Source organism: Octodon degus, unplaced genomic scaffold (assembly GCF_000260255.1).
Source record: "Octodon degus isolate 3935 unplaced genomic scaffold, OctDeg1.0 scaffold00144, whole genome shotgun sequence".
Taxonomy (NCBI): Eukaryota; Metazoa; Chordata; class Mammalia; order Rodentia; family Octodontidae; genus Octodon; species Octodon degus.
The window spans coordinates 5839247-5860542 of record NW_004524720.1 but is presented as its reverse complement, the minus strand read 5'-3'; the positions used below and the strand labels follow the sequence as shown (position 1 = coordinate 5860542).

General features: G+C 43.7%; 1 protein-coding gene across 1 annotated transcript; it reads left to right on the top strand.

The window, feature by feature from the left end:
* The first annotated feature begins 11884 nt into the window (after positions 1-11884).
* Gjd4 (gap junction protein delta 4) lies at positions 11885-14696 on the top strand. The gene is made up of 2 exons (XM_004641868.1): positions 11885-11948; positions 13657-14696. Exons 1-2 carry the CDS (start codon positions 11885-11887, stop codon positions 14694-14696), a joined length of 1104 nt encoding a protein of 367 aa, XP_004641925.1.
* Positions 14697-21296: the final 6600 nt, after the last annotated feature.

The window sequence follows — 21296 nt, the reverse complement described above, 5'->3', positions numbered from 1 at the left end:
CACAAATTAGAAAAAGAAACTAAGATTTTTTTTCTGTTTTTACTTGTGAAATTTTCTTGTACTTTCAAGGAAAAGCATGCTTAGGGTAAGAAATCTTTGCATGACAGTTTATATTGATAATGAAAAACATTTTTTCTCACTGACTGTGTGTGTGTGTGTGTGTGTGTGTGTGTGTGTTTCTTCTGAGGGACATTTCAGACCTGAGCTATAGAAGAAGATGAGGCCATGGCACTACTGGGGTGCAGGGGAAGAAGAGCTGGGGTCAGGCCCTGGATTGGGGTCACAGCACTTCCATTTGCCAGCAATGTTACCCTGAGCCTTCAAATAAGGAAACATCAGACCTGACCCATGGAGGAGGGGGAGGCACAGGACACCTTTGCGCCTGTCCTGTCTGCATTCCTCTCTGTTTATAAAGGTAGCTCTTCAAGAGCAGGAGTGTGGCTCCAGGGCAGGATTCTTGCCTGGCATGCTCAAGGTCCTGGGCTCAATCTCACATACTACAAAAGAAAGAAGTGATCTTTGTGGCAGTTGTAGCCACTGGGCCTACTCTGCTCTGTCACCCAGTCATTCTGTTTTAAACTCTTGTCCATTCTTCTCATGAGTAATTTCTCTGCTTTGTGGTTTGTCTTTGCTTTCTTGTGGATACAGCTTGGTGACTGGGTTGCTGGTGTTTGTGGAGGTCGGACCAGGTGGGCAGGCCGCACCAAGTGCAATGCCTTCCTTCACGTTTGCTCCTTAAGAGAAGATGGGGATTAAAAAGATCTGAAGAGAACTGCTGTCTCATATTGCTTGTGTGCAGAGTGAGGCATTAGTTCAGAGATGAACTGTTGCCTGCTCTTCCAGATCCTGCCATCTAGCTTCTCTGAATATGCTCTTCATTTGTGACAAGCAGGCTTATCACCTGACCTAAATCAAAGTGGCTGTGAGAGTTTGGAGGGTTAGCACTGAACAGTTGTGAATTTTAAAATAGCTCTAATTTCTTCTTTTTTCTTCTAGTATTTCATGACACAGAAGAGACCAACATCAAGAGGGAACACAGACTGGTTTGTCGCTTTTTCTTTGGTTTGATTTTATGCTGGGGACCAACCCTGGTCTTTGTGCTTCTGAGGGAAAGCACTCTAATCCTAAGTAATGCCCCCAGGCCCTCTTTCTGCCTGCTCTTTTGAGATGGGTTTTTTCTGTGTTGCCCTGGTTGGTCTTTAACTTCTGAATTCAAGGGTTTATCCCTACCCTGAATCATAGAGACTATAGGTTTGCACCACCCCACCCAACTTGCTTTGTCCTTTCTCTTATTGATATGACACTAAAGTCACTGTAATCACAGCCACACACTGCCATCTCGCTGGTCTTCCTTCCCTCTCCTTCTGCCGGCCTGCTTCCTTTTCCCTTCTTTCCTTCCTTCCCTCTCTTCTTTCTTCCTTCTCTCTCTTTCTGTCCTTTTGCTATTGGCTGGAGCACACAATGAATAGAAGGTAAAAGATAAGAGTAACTAGTATTTGGCCCTTGGATTACCTGAAAAGGCTGACAACTTGGCAAAATGGGAAAATATTTGACATACTTTGGGCCCCTTTACTTAGCCTTCATATGAAAGTGGCAGATCCAGTGCAACTTGTAAGAAACTCTGGGGGAGGACTGTGAGGCAACGAAGTCAGGAGGCAAAGCACAGAAAATGCTCTATATTGAAGAAAGAAGCTGCCCAGTGACTGCAGTGCCTGTATCTATACACCCAGCCAGCTGATGTCAGGTGAAACTCCTTGGCCTAACAATTTGTTTGCCTGACTCACCTCTGGTGCCTCGTGTTTTCAGGGCTGGCTTTGCTGTAGTCCTGCACGTGTTCAGCCACCTTCCACATGACAGCCTGCTTCCAGGAATGGTGTTTCTAACCCACACTATAGTGAGGATGACTGATAAAAACTGGTGAGTTGTTGTCCAAGAATGTCAGATAAGAGACAGAGATATTCTGAGCCAGAAGGTCTTTCTAAAGGCTATGGAGTTGTTTCCCAGGTATCCTGGGATGGAAATAATTGAAAACATTTTCTTATTTATTCATTTATTTATTTTGGTGTTTCTGGAGATTGAACCTAGGGCCTTACACATGGTAGGCAAGCACTCTATAACAGAGCACCATTCCCAACCCCAAAATACTTATTTTTCATCTACATTTATTACTTGGAAAAAATAAACATAAAAATGAAGATTTATTAAAAATGTATTAATTAAAATGTTTTCAAAAGCAAAATAAAAAGAACTGACCCAACAGAGGGGCTCCGCTCCCACCTGCCCGGTGTTGCCACATGAAGCTTGCGCTGTACAGCTATGGGCCGGCGTGCAGGGCACCATCCTTGGCCCATACTGAGGGCCTGTAGGAGGTTTCTCAAGGCACAGAAGATGTGCCCTGGGGAACCTCAGTGGACAATGGGATGTTTGCTTTCAGAGAAGTAAGGCGGTGCGTACTGAAAACTTAAGGTAAAGTATTCAACCTGCTGGACTCCTAAGGGTCCAAAACTTCTGAGGACACAGAGAAGTGGAGGAAAGGGGTTGACAGTGAACCTCTAATCCCAAAAAAATTGAGCCAGACAGAGTCCAAGATTCAAGAAATAGCCTCTGTAGTGTTGTGAATTCTCTCCATTCATTGAACAAAGATAAAGAGCTGCTCTATTTGATTGATCATCCCCTGTCACATAAACTCCACACTATGCAAAAAGTGGATAATGGTTTTATTTATTTATTTATTTATTTATTTATTTATTTATTTTTGCAGAACCAGAGACTGAATTCAGGCCCTTACACTTGCCAAGCAAGCACTTATTCTACTGAGCTGTCTCCCTAGCCCCATGGTCTCTTTTATACCCAAGTAAGATTTGGGGTTCGTGATGGCTAAGACTCACATACATCTTGCTATGCATTCTCTGCTCCTGACCATGAGACTGAACTGAGGCAGTGAGTTTCAAGGAAAGTGATGGCCATAAGACTTCAGCCATGGCCACGTGGGATAGAGGTGGCAGGAGAGGGGCTGGGCAGGGTGGACACCAAATTGGCACTGCCTGTGTGAGCCATGATGAGTGCAGCACAAGATCACAGGAGGAGGGCACCAGTCCTTGAGGTAGGATGTGGAGTCTCTGGAAGCCAGCCAGAGAGAGAACAAGTGTCCCTAGCGACTTCCTTGGTGGGTCTTGGAGGCAACAGACACTATAGAGAGCTTGAAGAAGCTCAGCTGAACTGGGAGGAGGCTGTGAAGGCAGCGCATGAAGTAGGGTGAGTGCTGCCTGCTCTGTGGAGGTGCTGGGCAGCCACTGAAGAGCTTAAAGCCACGTGTTTTTATGTGATTAAAGCAGGCTGAGTACTGTTTTTCACTGAGCTGAGAGGATCTTGGTGTCACCAACGTAGAGAGAGAAGGTAGGGTAGGGTTCTCTATTGGATGGGGAAGGCGAATGTGAACCAGATGGCAACTCCCAGAGTGCAGCTGATCTTTGTTTCTTCACAAGACCTTCCTGAGAAATCACAACACATTAAGAACAGGGGAGGTGAAGTTCACTGTATTGTTTCTAGAGAGTTTCAAGTGGAAATCCCTACATTTTGTGTTTAAGATGCTGTTTTGGTTTGGCTCTCTCTCCTCACAACTTATCACACAGCCAGCTTCAGTCTGACTCCACTGAGGCCCCAGGATGCCCGTCAGGTCTGTCAGTGACCACTGTGACAGTTGCTGCTGTAGGGTGCTGGTGAATGGACTCCTCACTTCTGGTTACTAATAGGACCACTCTTATTTGTTAACTTCCCACTAATTTCCAAAACAATAAGGGCAAACCATGAAATGGGACAAGGGTGGAGTGGGGTGGAAGCTGTCTCACAGTTTATCTACAGGTCTTCCCAAAGTGGCTGCTTCTTGTGGGAGGTGCTCCCAGTGTCATTGTGAGCCTCATGCTCCTTCTCAGGTCTGCATAAAGCAGCATCCTTTACCTCCCTAAATTGCATTCATCACACACACACACCAATTGCTGCTATTTATAGCATTTAAAAAGTGTCTGTCTTGGGCTGGCGAGATAGCTCAGCAGACTAAAGCTCCTGCTTAGATAAGCTTAGGCAAACACAGGACCATGGGTCAATTCCCAGCACCATATGCTGTACCAACCCTGTCCCCAGTGTGCACTGAGCCGGCCACAGAGTCCAGGAATAGTGGTGCTTGTAATCCTAGTGCTGGGGAGGCTGCAAACAGGAAGATCACTATGAATCTAATCTGCCTAGCGAGACCTTGTAACAACCAAATATATTAAAAAGAAAGAAAGAAAAAAAGGACCTGTCTTTCTGCTGAGTGCAGAAACCTCTGAGCCTTTCCTTAATTGCTTTCACAAGACATGATAGAGTTCTAAGCCTGGACTCAACATATTTGGAACCAATGAATCCTTGCAACTTCATGGAGCAGGCATCAGCTTCATCCTGAAGACCTGAAAACAAGCTCAGATTGGTTTATATTTTGCTCCACGTCCAACACCAGTAAGTGGTTGGAACTGGAACTAAACCCAGCCCTTCTAATCTTGAAGGTTGTTTTCATCCCCATTATGTCTTTGATAATCAATGACTGCTTTGTTGACTAGTTTCTGATCTGAATCCACCTAAAAAAAATCAAGCTGTAAGGGCTGGAGAGTGGCTCAGTGGTGGAGAACTTGCCTAGGTTTACAAAGCCCTGGCTTCATCATTATTGCTAGAAAAATTTTTTAAAAGGAAGAAAGGAAAAATCGTGCCAGCACACAGAATGGCATTGTCTTTGTGACAAATCTGGAAACCTGCTGAGCACCTGTGGTGTTCATATGGGGACATAGTGGCCAACACAGACACCTCTGTGGAGCTCACGAGTAGGGTAGCTCCACCTTCCACTGCTTACCTGTGTGCACAGAGTTCCATGATGTCCTCAGGCGCAGGTAACCTGGCCCATCTGCTAGATTACCTTGAAAGGATATAGGGACAGTTTAGTGACTATGTAGCCATAGGGCCAAGTGAATTAGAAATGTGGGTAGATCCCTATTGTGAGAAATTAACTTTAGGGGTCTATGGGTTCCCACGTTGAGAAACAATTTCAGGGCCTGGGAGTTCCCTGGGCCTCCTGAGTAGCCCTGTGGTAATGTGGTTCAGTAGACTGATGAACAGTATCCTACATCTGCTCAGTTTGCTTTGCATAAGCATCTGTTTAGTTAATAGCTGTCCTTACAGCTCCCACAGAGTCTTCTTTGGCAAGCATGCCCTCCTGTGGCTCGGAGAGGATGTGTTGCCTTGTTGTGACCCAGAGGATGGCTTTGTGTTCCTTCAGTGTCTTAAAAGACATGACTTAGGTTACTCGAGGTAAGACCCATGTTGGCCAGTGCTTTACCTCCTTTGGAAGAGAGAAAAGCCATACGCCCCTGCTTTTAAGAACCAGCCCAACTGGAAAGTAAGTTCCAGGGGGAGCTGTTGGGACCATTCACTAGGCAGAAGATGGTGGGAAGCTGTGCAGTTGAGAGAATTGAACAAACAGCCAAAAAAGGCAGCCTGGGGACCCTGGGGCTAGAAAAGGCTCCAATGAGCAGTTTCCTTCTTATTCAGGGTACTATTTTCTACTTTAAGTCAGTGTGGCTGTGGTGGGAGGAAGGCCACACAGTAAGTTCACTCTGTGTTACCTGGGCCAGGAGTAAACTAGACTGTCAGGACAGGAGTCAGGTGTAATCCATTTTGTTAGCATGTTTGCATATGTATATGATATGCAAGTATGGGGAAGATTAGACTCTCATGTCCTAGCAGTTGCTGAACATTTGCTTTCTCCCCACTATTCTGAGGAAGTCATTTAAGTCCTGAGTACAAATAAAGCATTCATTTTTCAAATTAGATATTTAAGCTGTTCCTTAAATACACATAGAGAAAATAAAACAAAACAAATACCATCACTTCCAGGAACAGAACTCTGTCTCCCAGGGTTCTACTTGTCACTTTGAACATGGGAGAAGGAGGGCCTTTCTCCTGCCAGGTTTCTTTCGTCTGGGCCACTCGAAGATCTGGATCTTCCTCAGTACCTTGTTCTTGTCAGGTAAACAGGATGCAGACCAAGTGGCTGAATCCACAAGATTGCTGGGCACTGGTGTTTGAGAAGTGGTAATTCTCACTTGTTCTTCAGTCATTCTGCAGCTTACCTCGTGTGGTTTTAGTCTAGGCTATAAAAGTCCAGAGCTCAGATTCTTAATCTTGATCTCAGACTGCCTGTTGCTATCATTTTCACGCAGACTAGATGTTTCCTAACGTTTCTTTCTCAGTGCTGAGTCCTTTACTCAAGGCAAGTCTTGACCAAGCCTAAATAGGGATAGAAGGGCAGGGCTTCTGATTAAAGGAGGGTGGGCTGGGTAGGCTCTGGGGCCTGCCCCCTCGCTCTGCTTTGTACACTCTGAGTTCCACATGGCTCCTTGGGACACATTTCTCCCTCACTGCCCTCTCGTTTGGTGGCACTTGTCTGTAATAGATCCCTATTAGGAAATGTACCTTACTGTTATTTTTCACAGGTCCCATATTTGCTAGTTCACTTACTCTCTAAAATGTATTAGTAAACACAAATGAGTACTCATAGTGACTTGTCATCTGTAGACACCTAAGGGCAGTGAAACATTTGGGTCACCTGGACATGCATGCTACCTGCTGAAGCTGAACAACAAGTGGGTACTTTTTTCCCGAGATCTATTTAGTAGTATATTTTTCCATTTCTGTGCTTTTTGTTGGTGATTTTTTTTTTTCTGTGGGGGAGGTATGGTACTAGGGATTGAAACCAGGACCTGATGCCTTTAAGTAAGTTGTCTATCACTGAACTACATCCCCAGCCCTATTTATTTTATTTTATTTTGAGATAAGGCCTCACTAAGTCACTAAATGTCCTGGTAGCTGGAAGTACAAGTATGTGCTAATTCTTCCCCCAGCCTTTGTTGATAACTTTTTTTTTTTTTTTTTTTCAGAACTGAGGATTGAACTCAGGACCTTGTGCTTGCCAGGGAAGCACTTATTTTACTCAGCCATCTCCCTTGCCCTCCTTTGTTGATAACTTTAGTGTCAAATGTCTTCAGGCACAGTGCTTGTTATGGTTTAGATCTTAAATGTCCCCCATGACTATTATGTGCTCAGAAGTGGGGCTTTTGGAAGGTGACTGAATTTTGGCAGGGCAGGACTTTAGCTGACTTGCTGTAAGGAGGCAGGCCTGGCTGGGGGTAGGTCACTAGGGATTGCTCTCCCTCCCAGGACCCTTCCCTCTCTCTCAAGCTTCCTGGCCACCATAATAGAAGCAACTTTCCTCAGCCAGATGCTTCCACTAGGCTGTTTCTACCTTGCAGCAGCCAAAGTAGATCGTAAGGCAAGTCAGAATAAGCTCTCCCTCTAAGTTGTGTCATATACTGTGCTCCACCAACAAGAAAGTGACTACGCAGAGCTGAAGTGCTGTCTGGTCTTTCTAGGCCTGAGAAAGTCATGACAGGCCCCACCTAGAGAGGACCTGTGTTAGGTAAGCGGTAGTCAGGAATACATTATAAGGCTACTGGCCATGAGTTCAACAATAGTGAGCTATACATGTATTAAAAATATATGGGGGCCGGGAGATAGCTCTATAGTTTTAGTGCCTGCCTGTCAGGTGCAAGAACTGTTTTCAGCCTCCCCTGCACTGGGATTACAGGCATGCGCCACCATGCCTGGATTTAATCACATGCTGAACAGGCCTGAGGGCAGGGCTGGTGCAGCATGCCGTACCAGGAATCAAGCCCTGGTCCCTATGCTTGCTTAGCAGGGGCTTAGTCCACTAAGCTATCTCACTGGCATAGAATCATATTTAAACGTAATCCCTACCCCTACAAATTAAGTATCAGCCTTTCAGATGGTAAATTTAAGGCTTAAATAATTGGCCAGTGCCAATAAACTAGAAAGAGGTAAACAAAAACAAAAACAAGGCAAAATAGTGCATGGTCATATTGGCCTTTTTCTTGTTTGCTTACTGCTTTCACCCTGTGAACTACTTCCAACTTGGCATCATGTATGGTCTAGCCATATTCACATTCCCTCTTCCACTGGATTTTTTCATACTGACTCCAGCAAGCCCTCCCATAAGTATTCTCTCCACCACAAACCCAAGTGGGTGCCTCCTCACAGATGTCATGGTCATTTCAGTACTACACAGCTAGATGTTTGAATCTCCAGCCATTCCTTCTCTTCTTCCACCTCTTCTTGTAGCCATAGCAGTCAAGACTTCCAGATAAAGCAAAAATGTCTTCTGTAAGGAGGAGAAAAAAGACAAAAAGACAAAATACAGTGAAACAAATGGATTTAAAGGAGGAAGAGCAAACACACTGAGTTTGGGAGAGTCCCTGGTGGCCCTGGGCAAAAGGAGAGCTGAGGTGGGAAACCCCACAGAGGAGGCGGCTACATACCCACCACCAACACTGCATCATTCTGTACAATTTTAAAAATTTAACTTTAAAGAAAAAAAATGTAAATAAAATTTCAAGAGAGGATAATAGGAGAGTAACAATGGTTAATGCATTGCATATTGTTATCTTTAAATGAGGTACTAGAATATAAGATCTAAACATTTAATTATCCAAACAACATTAACACAAACTTTTGTTTTGAATGAGCTGAGACAGATTAGTTTTATAATTATCTTAACTATCTTGCTTTCCCCTTCTTTTCTCCTTCCCTCGTCCCATTTTCTCTTTCCTTTTGAACAGTACCTTCTCATTTTACAATATTCAAAAAATCTAAATCTTAAAACAGAAACATTAAATCTGTTGCAAGATAGAAGAGATAAAACTCTTCAAGACATTGGTGTAGGCAAAAATTTTATGAATAAAGTCCTGATTACACAGAATCAACAATTGGCATTTCCTATCACTAAAAAGCTTTTGCGCAGCAAGAGAACCACCAACAGAGTTAAAAGACAATATACAATGTGGGAAAAATGTTTGCCAGCTGTTCCTCAGACAAAGGATTATTGTCAAGAGCATATAGAGAAAAAGAAAACCTCAGACTTCCCAAATTTCAAGACTCAACCCCAGAATGGATATCTGAGATGAATATACGCTTCTCAGATGAAGAAATATGAACAACAAATAAACATACGAAAAAAATGTTCAACATCATTGTTCATCTGAGACGTGAAAATTAAACCAAAACTGAGAATCTCTCTCTCACCCCAGAAAGAATGGCTATTATTAAGAAATCAACCAATAACACATGCTGGTGGGAGTGTAGACTGGTGCAACTCTGTGGAAATCAGTGTGGAGATTCCTCGAAACTTAGCATTGTAGCTTCCATTTGACTCAGCTATTCCCTTTTTGGGTTTCTTCTCAGAAGAATTGAAAACACTGTGCCACAGCTACACATGTGCACTCATGTTTATGGCGGCACAATTTGTATAAGCTAGATGGTGAAAACAGCCCAAATGCCCATCCCCCGTGGAATGAGTAAAAGAGATTTAGTCTTTTTATACAATGGAATACTATTCAGCCATAAATAAGAGTAAACTTGAGACTTTTATAGATAAATGGATGCACTTTGAGACCATACTTCAAAGTAAAATAAACTGGAGTCGCATGTGTGAACATCGTATTGCCTCCCTAATAGGAGAAGTTGCAAGACTAAATAAAATACAAAATGTGCAATAAATATTGTAAAATGAGAAGATATAATTCATTCTGTATTTTAAAAGAGTTTTCACGTATGTGCTCTCTTTTGTATATCATAACTCCTCTGAGTAGCTAAAGTGCCCATTCTGTTTTCTGTCTAATTGATCGGAAAACTGAGACATAAAATATTCTAGTGATTTGCTCAAGGTCATGCAATTTCAATTGACTCAACATTTGAGGTAGGTTATTTCTTTTTTTTTTCTTTTCTTTTCAAAGTTTTATTGATAAACATATAGCAATGAGACAGTTTCCAATCAAATCGAAAGTACAGTTTCAACAAATAATACACTGCATATATTCTTCTTAGTGGTTAATTGCTGTACAAGATGCAGACTTGTGATCCTACTTACAAACACCATTAGAAAAAATCATTCTATTCATTAAGAGAATGCAACTATATATCTATCCCAACCACTTTGAATACACAGATACAAAATGGACATTCATAGTTATACCCCAATTTTTTTTAGTTCCGTTGTTGAATATTATGGGTGTGTAAACTCAGCAAAATATTCTAAAAGAGTTGAGGTAGGTTATTTCTAGCACACAGCAGATTTCAACACTTGTTATCCTAATATTTTGATGTATAAACCAATGTCAGGAGCAGTTCACGAGGACACAGATATATTCTTTTTTTTTTTTTTTTTAATGTATTTAGTACAGAGTCTACAGGGTCTCACTACATAGATCAGACCAGTAGTGATCCTCCTGTTTTCAGCTTCCCGGGTGCTGGGATTACAGGTGCATACCACCACGCCCAGTCTCAGTCACTATCTCAGTGCACCCTGGAGACTGGGCCAGCATAGCATGCTGGGGATCGAATCCTGGTCCCTGCTTTCTGCCTAAGCATGTGCTTTATTCTTCATTTAACGCTTCTATGACTGTTGCAATATTTTTACTCAACTGTAGTTTCTCTAAAATTCAAAGCTCCCTTCAAAACATTTGACTAAAATATAACAAAACTAGTATTTGTTTCAAGGTGATCAAAATGTTTTCCATGGATGGGCTCCAGCCATGTGAGTAGAGATGAAAGCAGTTGCTGCTCCTTCTGAGAACCTTTTTCTATGGATGCTACTAAAGTCAAGAACAAATCAGGAATGAGGAATAGATAGGATGTAAAGATGACCTTTTGTGTAAAATGGAAATAAATCCTTTCCGTGTTCACAATCCCCAAATTGGTACTAGATCTCCAGGGTTGCATGATGGGCTGCTTCCAGACATAAGAATCTCCATGGTAGGATTTTGATGATACTGTGGTCCAGATGGTGATATTTGGCTGTAAGTTGAATGAAGCACATTAAACAACTTTATATGGCAGCTGCTATAGGCTGGCTAGGGCTGAGAGATACAAAAGGAAGATACAGTGTATGGGTCATGGAGGGCTAAGATCCCCATGATGTGATCATAGCCATCTCCCCATGCTTGGGACTCATGTATCTTTCCTTCATGTGTGCCTCCTGCCAATGCATCTTCTCCTTATTGCATGATGCTGGCATCTGGGAGAGACCTGGGGGCTCCCTCATGAGGCTGGAGCCTGCCCTGTGCTTTGCACTGGGCTGTTTGCCTCCACATGAAGAGCTCATCACTCACCCACACGGAGGCCAGAAAATAGCCAAGAGCCCATTTAATGCTGAGACAAACACGTGTGTGCGGATTTATGCTTGTGTCATCAAAGTGCAGGGATTCAGAGTGAGGGCAAAAGCCCTTCCAAGTGGTCGGATTCTCATGAAGACAGTGTGAATGCTCTAGGGTTTCTTTCATAAGTGAAGTGGCTGTCAAGTTGTTTTCTGGGAGGAAAATAGCTTTTTTAATAGAGAAACTTCCCCAGCTAGTTGACAAAGCTTTTTTTCTTGGCTAAAAGTAGTTCCTTCTATTATATCCTGGAGCGTCTGGCTGTCCTGGTGGAGACATATGAGCACCACCACAGGCCTGGAATATCCCAAGAGGGCAAGAATAGCCATAATAAGAGCTGACTTCTGTCACTCTGGTCCCTGCAGTTGTTAGGAATGCTTTGCCTCCGAGGCAGGCAGCTTGGAAACCAGTCAACGTGGAGTCAGAAACACTCATCTCCTGCTCTCGGGCTCAAATCTTTCTCTTCATAGCTCCAACTCTTATCTCTAAGCCTTTGTAGCTAAAATAGATTTATTTCTCTAAAGATTTTCCACCTTCTTGGAGGCCACAAATCTGCGAGTTTGTAACGTTCTGGAGGCATGGAGAACTTGGACTTGCTGGGGTTCCTCATTGTCACATTAAACTGCAATGTGACCATTGTGGGTGAGTGTTGGGAGAACCCCAACTTCTGCTCTACTGTTATTGTTGCTTTGCTTGGACTACATCTGAAAGGCTCAGAGTGTATCCAGTTCCAGAGTTCCTGGTGACTCCTAAGACCAGTGTGTGGCTGGAGCACAGGGAACTTGGGGACAAGCTGTTCTCCAAGTGCACCATGGCTCCACCATCACTGAATGCATCCTTGAGGCAAGCCTTGTCCCAGGTTGTCTCCTCACTGCTGAAGCCAGTGGGAGGGAGATTTGCATGCCATCTGCTTGGGCTTGGTACCAGGAAAATAATTGTTGTAGTTGAAGATAATGAGAAAATGTTGCCTGGGTCATGCTTACTTCTCAAGCATCCAGTTTTGTTTTTGTGCTTGAAACTTAATTTATAAAGATGAGTAGTTTTTCTTGGGTGCCTTGTAGTTTAGTTCATAATTTTTATTTATTGGTCTTTTTTTTTTTTTTTTCAATGTTGGCGATGCAATCTAGGGCCTTGAGCATGCTAGGCAAGTACTCCATCATTGAATTACACCCCTAGGTTCCCTCCTCGTTATTAACAACATATATAATATAATAATGATTTCTGTCTTTTATATAGATAAGTCAAATTTCAGAGAGGTGTGGGTGTCAAGGCAAAAGGGATTGAGGAAGGAAGGAACTAATACCTACCTGAGATGGAGTTGGTATTTTTCTTACTCATTATTTTGTAGAGTTTAAACAAAATGAGTCTCATGTTAAAAGTTCAACTTGGTGTCATCATCGAATAATAATCATTGAACTCAGCTGCCTTCATTACAATAGGTTTTGGTTTTCTAATTTCAAATGATGCTTTATTTTGTCACACAATTTAGTATTTACAAGTTATTTTGACTGTGTTTTAAATGTGTTCCAAAGTAGGCGAATCATGATGTGACAGTGAGGTTTGAAATTATTTTGAAGGCTTGATGCATTCATTGATATAAAATGGATGAAAAACAAACATTATTTCATAGAATAGGGGAAATTATTGAAAGATCGAATGTTCTTAAAGAAGTTCAATTTCAAGGACAAAAGAACAACCATAAACACCAGTCTTGTGACTGATCTTGTGGGCCACTATCATAAATGAGGAAGACACGGGAATGAGCAGCTTGCATTTTTCTCTGCACAGTTACAGGAACATGCTAAAACCTTTAAAAATATCTTATCCTCATAAGATGAGTAAGGTATTTTTTTACATCATTGATTTTCTCAACTAAACTTTCTTTCTGGAAATTTTAGTCCAAAAGATATAAACAAATGTCTAAACGAGTGGAGTCAGATGAAAACATTTTTAGTATATAATGTTCTTTTTTTATTAGTACATGTTTGTAGTACATAACAATCTCATTTTATTGTAGGGAGTTGGTATAATGTTCTTCAAAAATCTGCCCATCTAGAAGTATCTTACAAATAAGTTCAGTGCAGTATCTAGGACATGCTAAATGCTCGATAAATAAATAGCAAATGAACAAGGCAGCTGATACTCCTGCTATGACTAAACAGATGCCTACTGACTTCTCTGGTTTCTACTCAGGAAATATTTAAAAGCTGTTGTTTAGATAAAATCTCAAGTTTGCTTTATTTCCAATTCTGGAATTGGACAACATGTCAGCCCATGAAATGGAGTAAGTATTCCCAGGAAATGTGCTGATGAGGTGGTGACCAGGCCATTCCTTTTTGCTCTTTTTCAGGAAAGATCTGGCTGCTCTTCACTGTGCTGCTGAGGATGGGTGTGGTCCTCCTGGCCGGGTACCCCATCTACCAGGATGAGCAGGAGCGCTTTGTCTGCAACACTCTGCAGCCGGGCTGTGCCAACGTGTGCTACGACATCTTCTCCCCTGTGTCCCAGCTGCGGTTCTGGCTGGTGCAGGGGGTGTCTGTGCTCCTTCCTTATGCCACGTTTAGTGTCTATGTCCTCCACAAAGGCACCCAGCTTGCCACCCGGGGAGCCTGCTGGTCAGCTGGAGGTGCCCCAAGTGTGCCAGACTTTTCCTGTGGCTACCTTATCCACCTGTGTTTCCAGACCCTGATGGAGGCTGCATTTGGGACCTGGCATTACCTCTTTTTTGGGTTCTTGGTCCCTAAGAGATTCTCTTGCACGCACTCTCCATGCTCCAGCGTGGTGGATTGCTATGTCTCTCGGCCCACAGAGAAGTCCATTATGATGCTTTTTACCTGGACCATGAGTGTTCTGTCCTTCCTCCTCAGTGTTGCAGATCTGCTTTGCAGTGTGCAGAGAAGGATTAGCAGGAGGCAAGGCCCCAGGCAGCGGGCGAACAGCCCCTACATCAAAGAGTATGGAGTCAGAGCATCTCCTCCAAACCATACTAAGGGGAACAGGCCCAGCGAGGAGGATGAGGCTGGCAGATGGGGGGAAGGGGCAGTGCCATCTTTCCCTGAGGGGTGGGCTGGGGGTCAGAGTACCAACAGCTCCAGTGGTCAGCCTGCTGCATCAGGCTGTGTAGCACCTCTGGAGGAAGATGGCAATGAGAGGTTGCCCTCAGCCAGTGATAAACTGCCCGTGGCTCACAGAGAGCCTGGAGGCAGATGCTCCAGAGAGGCCACGCAGGACCCAATGAGCAAAGGCCTCACTCGGTCAGAGGTATGTCCCTTTGCCTCTCAAAGGCACCTGGCCAGCCACTATTCATCTTGCCTGCTACAACCTCCTGAGCAGCTGGTCCCCTCTGGCAGTGTCCCTTACTTGAGAACCAAAAAGTCTGAGTGGGTTTGAAGACAGCATGCTTGTTGTGCCCAGTGAGGCCAGGTCCACAGCAGGGTACTGTCCTGGGCCAGGGGTTCTGCTCTGAAGACGCTGGCAAGCACAGCTGACACTCAACTAAGTTCTTGGTAGCAGGTGAGCTGCCAGAAGGACAGACAAACTTCCTGGGAGACCAGATATGGATTTAATTTAGATAGCACCTTCTCTTGAAAAAGTGGTTGACATTTAATGCATGTTACTAGCTAAAATAATTAGCAGGAGAGTGCAGAATTACTGATTCTCATGAGATTGTTGTACAAACTACACCCTCACTGGATCCATATCTTGTTCTTTATCATGGTGTGTGGTGTGTGCCTAATGTAAAACATGCTGTCTTACATGAATAGAGCTCAATATGCTTTGATTTTTCTGCTAAACTGTTAGGATTTGGCTTTGGTTTGGTTCTAGTTGATGAGAGGCGTGGTTATGCATGTCATCAGTAGAGACATCAGTTTATCTTTTAATAAAGTGAACACTGAGTGCATTGCAGTAGTATACTTCCTGCTCTGTAGTGTGAAGTGGCACATGCAGAGATGGGAACTCAGAGACAGTTGGCTTGGGGGTGTCACATTGTTGCAGTATAGGCTGAGTACACGAGGTGTAGGCGAGTCCAGAGTTTGCTGAGCCTCCACGTGCAGGTGAGTGGACACCCTCCCCTTGGGAAGGCAGGACTTTTACTGTTGATGAGTAAAGTTGAGGACTTGTCACAAGGTTTTCAGCCCAGGACAGTGCAGTTGTGACTGACCTCAGAGCCTTACTGTAGTGCAGAGGAGGAGAAAGACTTTGAGGACTGTGTTTGCGCTTTCTGGAAAAGCCACATCAGGTCTTGGAAGGACCAGAAGTAATGGTCTCCCTGCCCTTTTGGGTGTCACTGGTTCTGATTGTCCTGTTTTCCCATTTACAGTATGACTCTGCTCTGTTGGAGCTTTTCTGCTCCTTGAAATGAGCAGATGGGAGGACACCTGGTGCCTGGAAGAATAAACCAGCTCATCTTGGCAGGGAGAGTGGGAGCAAGCCATCTGGACCTAGTTCTAGACCTGAGCACTGTTCTCAAAGCCCCAAACGTGGAATAGCTGAGGAACAGGGTCCATCCTCCACTTCAGTGGTGAACCAATGCACTTATGAGAGCAATGGATTTCTGAGCTGTTCTAAGGAGGCCTTGGCAATAAAATATGTGCCAGAGTGACAAGTAGGAGCTTGTTAGATGTACCTATAGAATGTGAAAGAAATGAGGTAAAATTTAGAAAAAAAGAATTATACAGCTAGATGCAGTGGTGCATACCATAATACATACACCCTGGGAGCCTGAGGTAGGAAGGTCACAAATTTGAGCTCAGGAATTTAGCCATTTAAGGAGAGCCTATCTCAAAATGAGAAAGAGAGAGAGAGAGAGAGAGAGAGAGAGAGAGAGAGAGAGAGAGAGAGAGAGAGACAGACAGACAGACAGACAAAGACAGAGGGACAGAGAAAGGCAGGGGATATGATTTAGTGTGAAGACTCTGAGTTCAGTTGTCAGTATTAGAAAGAACAAAAAAGAAAAAAATAGTCCCTAACTGATTTTTGCATAAGACAACTTGAATTAATGTACTTGTTTTTACGTATTCTCTCTCTCACTGCAACTTTCTTGCTTTTGCTCCTGAAACAACTTAAATTTGTCATGTACAGTCCAAAATCTCAGTGTTCTCTATTAATGCCTGGCACAGCAGCTGCTCAATTAATGTGTTGTTTAAGTCCGATATCCCTAAAGTACCAGAAGCAAATATTGATATCCCAAGTAGCGTAAAATTTGGGCGGGTTCTCCACGGTTGGGCAAAGAGGCACCTTGAAGGGCTGCTTTGCCCTTAAGCCCTTCAGTATGAGTCCGGATAATGCTTTGTGAGGTTAGGAACTTGAATCTACAGACATCAGTGATGCGCACCCATTCAGAGCTGGGGACAGGTGAGCAAGTGCTGGGCTCTCTCCCACCACGGTGCCGCACAGGTGAGCTGAGCTCCTTCTTGCACAGGAGTACAGGCTCCACGGTTTCCATCTGAGTGATTATGTGCTGGCACTGGGATGCTGCTTTGATCTCTGATGAGCCCCTTCATCCTACCAGGAGAGGGCTAGAGCCCTGCAATTTGCTCCATGGAAAATTGCAGGTGAGGAGCTCTGAGCTCTTACCTCATGTCTGTAATTACACACAGCTCACTTCACGCTGCAAGGCCTCAGTTTCCCCCTCTGTTCAACTAGATGGTTCCATAATAGTCCGTAAACTTTAGGACTCTGATAATGAAATTTGTGGTTGTTAGTTATTTTACCTTAAATAATAATTAGTTTAGTCACTTTTTAACAGGGATTTTATATATATATATAGGCTTGAACCCAGAAAGTGCTAAGCTATATATCCTGAGTCCTTTTAAAATTTTATTTTGACCTACCTCTCTCTAAATTATCCAGGCTGGTCTTAAACTTGCAATCCTCAGTCTTGTAATTATCAAGCATGGGTGTTAATGAGATTAAATGGTATGGACAGGAGTGGCCTGTGTTCTAGTGCATTTCCTGTTGCTGAAATAAAATACTTGAAACTGGTTGACTCATAAAGAAAACAAATTTTGTTTCTTACGGATCCCAAGTCTGGATAGTCTACGATGGAGGCAAAACATCAGGGGAGGTTGTGTTTACTGCATCACAGCCTGGCCGAGGACACCACATGGAGTGACAGAGCAAGGGAGAGTGGCACAAGTCCCTCTTTCTCTTCTTATGAAGCATGAGTGTCACCAGGGAGCTCGACCCTCACGATGCTGCTTAATCCTCATTACCCCCTAGGCCCCTGTGGACCCTGAGGTCCAGAGACTTAGTCTATGAGCTGGGAGTCTGTTTCCAGCAATGCACTCTTGGAGGATGTATTCCAACCCAGCAACCTATGTTGTCCTTAGAAGAACACCCATCAAACAGAGACGGGAAATCTCATGGAAAATGGATGGGGTGGCAGGAAACAATTCGTGGCCCTCACACCCTCCTGTGTGATGGCTGAGGACTGGATGGACAGACATGAGGACCATGGGCGGGGCCCCAAGCTGGGAGGAGAGGAGCACTGGACCCCGTCTGGCAGCATTCGTGTCTGACCCTTTGGATGCCTCCTTGGGGCGGGCACACCAGGTGCCTCCCTCCTTCTCTTCCTTTTGCTGTCACACAATGTACTGCTAATCTCTGGATATACAACTTAGATCTGCAAGCCTCAAAGATCTATTTCTTTGAGAAATAGAGAATAGTCAGTTAAGGCTATTATTAAGTATTAACTATTATTAGGATAATACTCTTAACAGTCAAGAGAAAGGGGGAAAGAATTTATATTGTACTCAAAAGGTTAAAAGAAAAGCAGAGAATCATGCAGCTCTCCTTTTCAAGATTTCAAATGTGTTCAACACTAGAAAAATAAAGAAGGGTTGGGTGTCCTTGCTCCTCCCACAGAGCTACCAAGTGCCCTGTGGTCCAGGGTGGGCTGCACAAGTCAAGATCCTTGTAGTTGCTCTAACAAGTGAGCTCCAGCCTTGGCCACCAGCGCAGATGTTCTATTTTATTTATTTATTTATTTATTTATTTATTTATTTATTTTTTGCAGAACTGGGGATTTAACTCAGACCCTTGCACTTGCCAGGCAAGCGCTTATTCTACTGAGCCATCTCTCCGGCCCAGCGCAGATATTTTAGACAACACAAAGGAGGTGCCCATGACAGAGAGTGGCACTGCCCCAGGAGTGACTCAAGGCCTCTCCAGCTAGGGGCTCCTGTACCCAGAAGGGCATAGATCAGGTCCATAGAGGGTAGATGTAGCCATGTTTTCTGCCTACACTCAATTTCAGCTACAAGGAAGGCTGAGAAAGATGGCCGAGGAGTAGGAAAGAAAATCTGGGAGAACATTAGCCAGTGTTTGTCTCAGACAGAACTTTTTTGGGATATCTATCCTATAAGAAGATTTTAATCAATTCTGGGGACCGGCATATGGATTTCCTAGAAGATACTAAGCAAAAACACTAAATCAGGCCCTTGAATGGAGTATCTAATCAGAGAATACCTCTGGCTTTATTTCATTTTACACTAAGCATATCTAGTGGCATTTCCTCTGGCACCAGAACAGACAAAGAGAATAGAACAAATTGAATTGGGGTTAGTACTCAGACTGCTTATACCTTGGTTTCTTTTCTTTAGTGGCTTTTAGTATACTGTTCCTCTGCTGAATTTCTGAGATCTTGATTATTATATATCTGGGTGTGGTTTTAATTGAGTGGATGTTATTTGGAGTTCTATATGCTTCAGTTACCTGAATGTCAGATAGTTTCCCCATATTTAGGAAGTTTTCTGCTATTACTTCCATCATATTTTTTTATGTCATTTGTATTGATTCCTTCCTTCCCATTGATGCCTATCAGTCTCACATTGTTAATATTTGCATCATTTTGTAGGTATTGAATTATTTTTTCACTAGCTGCAATGGTGTCTTTAAGATCTGAAATTCTATTTTCACTTTTATTCAAACGGTTTTGCCAGATTGTGATAGAGGTTTTAAATTCCTGTATTTCACTTTGGATCTGTTTCATGCATTCTATTTTTTTTTTTTTCCTGTATTGCTTATTCAACAGACTGCTTATACCTTGGGACTATCTTCTTTTTTAAAAATATGTTTAGTACAGGGTTGACAGGGTCTCATTATACAGATCAGATTCATAATGATCCTCCTATTTGCAGTCTCCTAAACCCTGGGATTACAGGGGCACACCACCACACCCAGTCTCAGTTGCCGTCTCAATGCACCCAGGGGGCAGGGCCAGCATGGCATGCTGGGGATCAAACCTTGGTCCCTGTGCCCACCTAGGCAGATGCTTTAGTCCACTGAGCTACCTGGCCAGCCCATAACTTTTTTTGGGGAGGGAGCTGGTTCAGCCCACCATGAGGGCAGGGCTGGCATGGCATGTGGTGGCGGGGATCCAACCACAGTCCCTTGCACCTTCTCTAGATGGCTGAGCTATCTTGTCAATGGAACTATCTTCTTAATTTGTCATGTACATTGAAAAGAGACTGTAGTTTATGTGTGTGTGTGTGTGTGTGTGTGTGTGTGCGCGCGCGCATGTCCACATGTGCTTTCACTTAGCTTTTTGGGTTTTGCACAGTACAAAGGGCTCATGAGAAACTGTGTAACTTTCTGGGGACTTTAACTCACAACTCTCTTCCCAGATCAGTGAACAGAAGGCTCTAAGGTGTCTGGTAGTGACAGAACCCAACCCCACTGGGATATCCAGACTCTAAACCAGCATGCACAGCTGGTTACCTGCAGAGACAAAAGGGAAAGAGATCATGAGGCTTAGTGGGATTATGTGAATAAAGCAGTTTGTGCTTAGTCAAAAAAGGTAGTGTTTATGAAATTAATAAATGCAGCCCCCAGCCCTTTAATAGGATGTTACAATCTATGCTGAGATCCACTTTTAAATTTGCAGGGTATAAATTTAGTTTCAGGCAAGGAGTAATGAGGTGAGTGATGCTTTCATGCTGGTGGGGGTGGGGGGCATCCTCACTTTCTGCCACGGACTTGCTGAGGTTCTGTGCTGAGAATGCCTCCTACCTGCAACTTCCTGCCGATGCCAGGAAGCAGCTAGTAGCAGAATCTGGTGAATGCTGCCACCTGTGTTTTGGTTGTGCTGTGGGGTACATGTTTCTCAGGAAGGAAATGGAGCCCTGCCCCGCATTTGAAGCACGAATGTCCATGTGTGTGTGCCTTGTCCTCTCTCCTGCCAATTACAAAGCAATCCTTTCCTTGGGGAGCTTGAAACTTGAGGGCCGCCTCTGCCCTTGGCTTTACAGAGACAGCTGGAGTGGCACACAGCAGAGCCACAAGTGCTCTAGGACTAAATCAACTCATAAGCTGAACCCAGATAAATGTGTTTCATGGGGAATCTGGGAAATCAAAAGTAAATAAGGGCTGCAGGCACTTGCCTAGTGTGTATGAGATCCTGTGTTTGATTCCTAGCACTGAATAAAAAGGCCTGAGTTTAGTTGTTGTTGTTGTTGTGGTTGTTTTTTTTTTTTTTTTTTTTTTTTTTTTAAGTTTCTCCTTCCCTGGGTGGAAAGAAAAGAGAAGCACATGGCCAAGTGTGCCTGGCTGTCCTAAGAAGGAGAGAGAGGCTCCTCACTTTCCTACCTGTCTCTGGACCAGTTCTTTTCTCTCCAGCCTCTAGCAGGCTCTTTCATCTTTCATTCTGGCCGTGTATATGTCTTTTGACAGGCTGAAAAAAATAAGATTTCATATCCTTGGAACTAAGTTCATAAAGTAGCATGTTTGGTCCTAAACTTGGTAGTCTGCCTTAGTTTGCGGACTGCTGGGAACCTTAGGACAGGACACAACTGCGTGTCCTCAGGAGGTGGTTTGGGCTGTGAAATCATGGGTGCCTGATGATCACTGCAAATGTGTCCCTCCAGGGATTGGTAAGAACATCTTTCTTAGGGCAGAAGAGGGCCAGCGACTTAGAAACACCCTCTTGTCCTATTTCCAAACTCACCAGCAGAGGCCTCTCTTCGACCATATTTCAGATGCAATATTTCT